This window comes from Coregonus lavaretus (assembly GCF_964263955.1).
Source record: "Coregonus lavaretus genome assembly, contig: HAP1_SCAFFOLD_10301, whole genome shotgun sequence".
NCBI lineage: Eukaryota > Metazoa > Chordata > Actinopteri > Salmoniformes > Salmonidae > Coregonus > Coregonus lavaretus.
Genome location: NW_028159419.1, coordinates 291 through 7,902, shown reverse-complemented (window position 1 = coordinate 7,902; position 7,612 = coordinate 291). Strand labels below are relative to the sequence as shown.

Genomic DNA, 7,612 nt, shown 5'->3' with positions numbered 1-7,612 from the left:
GGTCCTGGAGTGGCCTAGCCAGTCTCCAGACCTGAACCCAATAGAAAATCTTTGGAGGGAGCTGAAAGTCCGTATTGCCCAGCGACAGCCCCGAAACCTGAAGGATCTGGAGATGGTCTGTATGGAGGAGTGGGCCAAAATCCCTGCTGCAGTGTGTGCAAACCTGGTCAAGACCTACAGGAAACATATGATCTCTATAATTGCAAACAAAGGTTTCTGTACCAAATATTAAGTTCTTCTTTTCTGATGTATCAAATACTTATGTCATGCAATAAAATGCAAATTAATTACTTAAAAATCATAGAATGTGATTTTCTGGATTTTTGTTTTAGATTCCGTCTCTCACAGTTGAAGTGTACCTATGATAAAAATTACAGACCTCTACATGCTTTGTAAGTAGGAAAACCTGCAAAATCGGCAGTGTATCAAATACTTGTTCTCCCCACTGTAGGTTGTGTTCATTAGGGCAGGCAACGGGAAACACAAATTAGCATTTCTAATTAGATATGTCCAGATAGTCCCTCCCTATTTCAGTCCGTTTTCTTCAATTTGGTGCCTAATGAACATGAACCAGGTCTCTTCAGCTTGGAATAATAACCACTATTGGTCAGTTACTATACCTCCTCTCTGATCAAGGTGAGCACCGCTGCTTTGTCCATCTCATTGAGCAATATGGTATCCATGGAGGAGGGACTGCCTTTGTCATCGTGACCCTCGCAGCCACTCAACTTTGGCCCTGGGGTGATTGACAGCTCTTCACTCTGTAGACACCAAGGACAACACATGTCCATCTGTGCTGTAATGCAAACTGGCTTCTATTGAAAAAGCATAACAAATCTTACAGACAAATCAAAAGATCTAGGCCTACTTACCGAAATGCAAATGTCCTTTTCCTCCATACAGTGTGTTATCCCCGCCAGTGGCCCTGAGGGGAAGAAAATAATACATTAATAAGTATCATGGGATGGAGATGTAAAAGTAATTTACTCAACGCTTGATTCAATGGCCAATAGGTGGCAGTAAAAACTAATATGAGACTAGAATCCCAGAGACTCTTCAGAAACTGCTTTTCTGCTTTGTCTGTACTCAAGTGTAATCTAATGGAGCTAATCTAATGGATTGTCTAAGACTGCTGGCATTAAGTTTTGTTTTTTGTTTTCTAGCCCTTTAAGACTTTTAAACAGAGTGCCTTTGACTACACCTTGGCCATTGAATAAATCTAAAGAATGCCCTGAGAGCCAAACCAAACGTACCATCCAGCAGTGCCTGGCTTTTGACATTGTCTGTGATGGCCAGGCCTTTGGTTGGGCCTTTAGCTGGGCTTTTGGCACACACTGAGTCTTCTTCCTCCTCCACCTCCACCCTGGCCTCCTCCTCCTTGGCTTTCTGGCCAATGATGCCACTGCAAGCCAGCTTTTCCTCATCGGTGGCGTGGCGAACGCGGCGGGGCATTTCTTGGACCTGTGACACCACCGCATCATCTTCCTTTAAACAAGAGAATAGAGTGCCAGTATACCGTCAGCCTACAGCCAGATAGAACACCCATGGTGTCATTATTGTTTTGAATTGAATGTATTCCATCTGGTAGGCTGGGATAGGAACCACAGATTGGGAACTACTGAGCCACACTGTAAAATGTGCATAGAGAGTCCACCAACCAAAAACGTAAACAATGCCGCAATATTGCAAGGTGCATTCCATATGCATTTTAACATGCAAACAGCACTTAATTTCTACTATATTTTTGTTTTGTTTCTCAAAGCAGTACATTTGGTGTTTCACTTGAGGTAGTTTAGTAGTCAATTGGAGTGTTATGGGATGCGATAAAACTTGATGGCACATGGCATCTACGGACTGATAAACACGTGCCGAGTGATGATTCATGCATCTGTCAACACGCCAGGGCTGTACCGCAGTGCTATGGACACACTGATAAGTGTGTGAGAAAGGGATGCACTTGTCAGCATGAGAGAAATAAGCTGTGTGTGTGTGTGTGTGTGTGTTTGTTTGTAGGTGAGGTAACCTACTGAGTAATGGACATTGCAGTGCCACTGCAGCAAGGTTATATTCAGCTGATATTGCACAAGCACTTACGCACGCTCACACTTACGCACGCAGGCACACACAAACCTGATTGCAGACATCCAGGACCAGGGACTGGTTTTCATACTTCTTCACCTTACACAAATTCCTAGAGGAACACAGGAAGAGGATTTGTGAATACAGAATATAGCATTCGTTATTGGGACACTGAACATGTAATAGTTCGGGACAGGTATCTAATAAACTGTTGTTGTCTAAATGTGGTTGATACACATTATTCTCCCATTGGTCTAATAAGTGTTGCACAGCACTATGCAAAATCCTATGCAGATAGAAATCTGTTATTTAACTTTGCAAAGACTCACAAGACAACCATTAAGGAAATAGCCTACTAGCTGATGAAGGCATGTTTTTTAAGGGGAGGGTTCACGTGCCAACAAGCAGGAGTGCAGGACACTAAAAGCTCCTTCACTGAGCTCTCATCATAACAACACATGCAATAGGACTGAAAGCAAAAATGGCAGACCAAGCCAGAGAGCGAGCGCGAGAGAGAGAGAGAGTGAGACAGAGACAGAGACAGAGACAGAGACAGAGACAGAGACAGAGACAGAGACAGAGACAGAGACAGAGACAGAGACAGAGACAGAGACAGAGACAGAGACAGAGACAGAGACAGAGACAGAGACAGAGACAGAGACAGAGACAGAGACAGAGACAGAGACAGAGACCGAGACCGAGACCGAGACCGAGACAGAGACAGAGACAGAGACAGAGACAGAGACAGAGACAGAGACAGAGACAGAGACAGAGACAGAGACAGAGACAGAGACAGAGACAGAGACTGAGTTGGGGAAGAGGGAGTACTACTTACAACAGAAAACAGAGAAACTTCACTTGTTCAGTTGTCCTGAGGCGAACGAACACAAGGTGGGAGGAGAAGCAGAGAAAAGGTGCATGATAGACAGACAGCGGCGGTTGGTTGGTAGGGTGGGCGGGAGAGGGTCAATAGGGAATACAGCGGTGAATGAAAGATGAGGGAAAGAGAAAAGGAGTAGAGGTGTGCTGCTCAGCAATAGAGATGAAAGAGCTAGGTTTCTAGGAGTTGGCTGGGGAGGTGAGGATTTGACAGCAGGCTTCTGACACAAACATTATGATGCCAATGGCCTCGCAAAAGGCAAAAATATATTAACTTGCCTAATGTGAGAACCATGAGGCCAAGTTTGGTATCACATAGGCTAATGAGCAATATGTAACCTGTTTATTTGCTTTCTGACAGTATTGTTTGATAAAATACACTTGAAAGCTTGCCAAGTGTTTTTAAAAGACACAGGAAGAAAATAGAATGCTTTCTTCTTACTAACACAATCCACATTCTGAAAACAGAACTAACATGAAGAAGGCTATACAAGTGGTGGAACGCAATGCATGCAATTTGGATTAACATGTCCTGAAAAGCTGAGCTGTGAGTGTAGTGGACTTACGTGATGATCCTGTCCTTGCTTTTCTTTGGAGTCTGACACGTTCTCTTCCCCTCATCCAGGGGCTGCTCCAGCTTTGATTTCACTGCCTCCTCTGCTGGCGGAGGAAGTGGGGTATCCTGGGAAGTTGCGTTCTCTTTAGACGGCTTAAAGGGGTCCACAGAGTCATCAAAGTTCTGAGAATCAAAGCTGTAGGATCCTTTGGGCAAAACCAGGGAACTACTCATTTTGACACCACCACCCCCAAAGGGGTTAAAATTAGGGTCATCCCACTGGTTGGGGTCAAAGTTATAAGTGGACTTGGGAATTGGAACATCGTCCAAACTTAAGGAGGCACCTGGCATGGAAAGCGGTTCGGAAGTTGTTTCTGAAACTGGCTCTGCTACCGGTTCAGCTACTACTGGTTCGGGTGCCGACGTCGGGGCAGAGGCTGTCGTAATTGCTTTTGCCCTTGGTTTCTTGATGGCGAGCTTGCTGCCGGGCTTTTTACCCATCCTCCTGGGCTGTGTTTTTTTTACCTCGCCTGCCTCGTCTAACCCAAACTCCATCTTCACAGGCTTGGGCTCCTCTGATGCCTCCGACGCTGACTCTTTTTCCTCCTCAACCTCCATTTTAGGTGAGGAACTAGTCCCACAAAGTGGTGGAGAAGAGCTGCATACAGGTAACGACCCCAGTGTGGGCAGGGAGCTAGGTACAGGTAGCGACTCCAGTGTGGGCAGGGAGCTAGGTACAGGTAGCGACTCCAGTGTGGGCAGGGAGCTAGGTACAGGTAGCGACTCCAGTGTGGACAGGGAGCTAGGTACAGGTAGCGACTCCAGTGTGGGCAGGGAGCTAGGTACAGGTAGAGACTCCAGTGTGGACAGGGAGCTAGGTACAGATAGCGACTCCAGTGTGGGCAGGGCATCGGCTGCAAAAGCTGGTGGGGAGTTCTGAATCTTGGAGCCTCCACTGGCGAACGGATTGAAGCTGTCGTCAAACTGGTCCGGGTTGAAGTTGTAGCTAACCTTAGGGACTGGGATGATGTCACTGTCCCCGTCCCCCTGTGCACTAGCCCCATTAAAGGCTCCCTTTATCTTCAGGGAAGAGGGAGTGGTTTTAGTGGTTTCAGTGAGTTTGGCCTGCGGTTCAGGGATGGTCTCTACGGGGTGTCCATTACAAAGTGTCTCTGTACTGCTAGCCTCCTCAGTTAGGCCTAAGTCTAGAGAAGTAGCCAGTGGTCTATCCTCCTCAGGTAGGCCTAAGTCTAGAGAAGTAGCCAGTGGTCTATCCTCCTCAGGTAGGCCTAAGTATAGAGAAGTAGCCAGTGGTCTATCATCCTCAGGTAGGCCTATGTCTAGAGAAGTAGCCAGTGGTCTATCATCCTCAGGTAGGCCTAAGTCTAGAGAAGTAGCCAGTGGTCTATCCTCCTCAGGTAGGCCTAAGTATAGAGAAGTAGCCAGTGGTCTATCATCCTTAGGTAGGCCTAAGTCTAGAGAAGTAGCCAGTGGTCTATCCTCCTCAGGTAGGCCTAAGTATAGAGAAGTAGCCAGTGGTCTATCATCCTTATGTAGGCCTAAGTCTAGAGAAGTAGCCAGTGGTCTATCCTCCTCAGGTAGGCCTAAGTCTAAAGCAGCAGTGGCCTTTGCTGCTCCATTGGCCTGGGCTGGTGGGCCTGCTATGGGGGGTTGAACCTCTGCAGTGTCTGTTGTGTTGGGCAGCGCTTGTGTCCCCTCCTTAGAGTCCACCGGGGCCTCCTCCTCAGGGGCCAAGGGGGGCTTGGCCTGACCCATGTTCTGGTTAAAGAGGAGGCTAGGAACTGGATCCCCGGCTGGGCCAGACACTGTCAGCTGTTCATCCTCCTCCTCCAGGGCATCTGGTGAAAGCAGGAGAGGGGATTTGACAAGTCGACTCAAAAACAAGAAGAAAACATAGCCACAAATGCAAAATATGATCAAATATATCATTTGGAGTGTGCTGTAATTTCAACAAAATAGCTTTTCAAGGCAGGTTGCTAGCTATGAATATTAAGAAAGGTTAAGAGAAAGGCTACCAATCCCACAGTAATTATCAGTTGCATGCATATGTTTCCATGGTTACGCTATTCTTTAAAGACCTAATAACATAACAATGCGTTCATGTGACTGGAAAACTGTGATAAGGAAATATGAAAAGCTGTAACAGGTCAGACTGATTGAGTATGGGTTGAGAGAGCTGTTGCTTTTTGTGGAGGGATTCATACGCTACAGCGTTTAATACAGCGTTGATCCTCATATTCCAAATATTTAGAGCTACTGTAATCATCACTAAGCAAAGTCAAATCTGCCATTAGTATGTTTACATACAGTTGAAGTCGGAAGTTTACATACACCTTAGCCAAATACATTTAAACTCAGTTTTTCACAATTCCTAATAATAGTAGAGATAATTATTTATTTCAGCTTTTATTTATTTCATCACATTCCCAGTGGGTCAGAAGTTTACATACACTTAATTAGTATTTGGTAGCATTGCCTTTAAATTGTTTAACTTGGGTCAAACCTTTCGGGTAGCCTGCCGCAAGCTTCCCACAATAAATTGGGTGAATTTTGTCCCATTCCTCCTGACAGAGCTGGTGTAACCGAGTCAGGTTTGTAGGCCTCCTTGCTCGCACACGCTTTTTCAGTTCTGCCCACAAATGTTCTATAGGATTGAGGTCAAGGCTTTGTGATGGCCAATCCAATACCTTGACTTTGTTGTCCTTAAGCCATTTTGGCACAACTTAGGAAATATGCTTGGGGTCATTGTCCATTTGGAAGACTCATTTGCGACCAAGCTTTAACTTCCTGACTGATGTCTTGAGATGTTGCTTCAATATATCCACATAATTTTCCTTCCTCATGATGCCATCTATTTTGTGAAGTGCACCAGTCCCTCCTGCAGCAAAGCACCCCCACAGCATAATGCTGCCACCCCTGTGCTTCACGGTTGGGTTGGTGTTCTTCGGCTTGCAAGCATTCCCCTTTTTCCTCCAAACATAACGATGGTCATTATGGCCAAGCAGTTCTATTTTTGTTTAATCAACCAGAGGACATTTCTCCAAAAAGTTTGATCTTTGTCCCCATGTGCAGTTACAAATCGTAGTCTGGCTTTTTTATGGCGGTTTTTGTGAGCAGTGGCTTCTTCCTTGCTGAGCGGCCTTTCAGGTTATGTCGATATAGGACTCGTTTTACTGTGGATATAGATACTTTTGTACCTGTTTCCTCCAGCATCTTCACAAGATCCTTTGCTGTTGTTCTGGGATTAATTTGTACTTGTAGCTTGTAACCTGTTTTTGATAAATGTAATCATCGAATATTGTAAGAGCTTTCATTGTCTGCTTATATGCCCCCTTTATTTATCCTTCGGTTCTGACTTGGTGTACAGGGAGAACACTGTAAGAACGGCCCATGTTCTGAATTCTGTCGCTGTACATTTCAAAAGTGCTAAACAAATAGTTATATTGACAACGTCCGTCCTGGCTCAATCATTAATGTTTTAATCGAAATTACGGATTGCCTCTTATCCACTTGTTGTCCCCTTATGCCATAGTTTGTAAATCTCAATTGTCAGTAGAAACCACATTTGTTTAAGCAAGTCAGCCATATCAGCTACAGTGAGGGAAAAAAGTATTTGATCCCCTGCTGATTTTATAAGTTTGCCCACTGACAAAGAAATGATCAGTCTATAATTTTAATGGTAGGTTTATTTGAACAGTGAGAGACAGAATAACAACAAAAAAATCCTGAAAAAAACGAATGTCAAAAATATTATAAATTGATTTGCATTTTAATGAGGCAAATAAGTATTTGACCCCCTCTCAATCAGAAAGATTTCTGGGATTAGGAGCTGAGATTAGGAGCACACTCTTAAAGGGAGTGCTCCTAATCTCAGTTTGTTACCTGTATAAAAGACACCTGTCCACAGAAGCAATCAATCAATCAGATTCCAAACTCCCCACCATGGCCAAGACCAAAGAGCTCTCCAAGGATGTCAGGGACAAGATTGTAGACCTACACAAGGCTGGAATGGGCTACAAGACCATCGCCAAGCAGCTTGGTGAGAAGGTGACAACAGTTGGTGCGGTTATTCGCAAA

General features: G+C 44.9%; 1 protein-coding gene across 1 annotated transcript; it reads right to left on the bottom strand.

Annotated features, from left to right (window-relative positions):
• Positions 1–620: 620 nt before the first annotated feature.
• LOC311122887 (uncharacterized protein) lies at positions 621–5,373 on the bottom strand (the record flags this gene model as incomplete). Its single annotated transcript, XM_084197192.1, has 6 exons — positions 621–761; positions 873–925; positions 1,254–1,485; positions 2,131–2,191; positions 3,525–4,803; positions 5,173–5,373. Coding segments are annotated over 6 exons (1,967 nt in total), but the record flags the coding sequence as incomplete, so codon positions are not given.
• Positions 5,374–7,612: the final 2,239 nt, after the last annotated feature.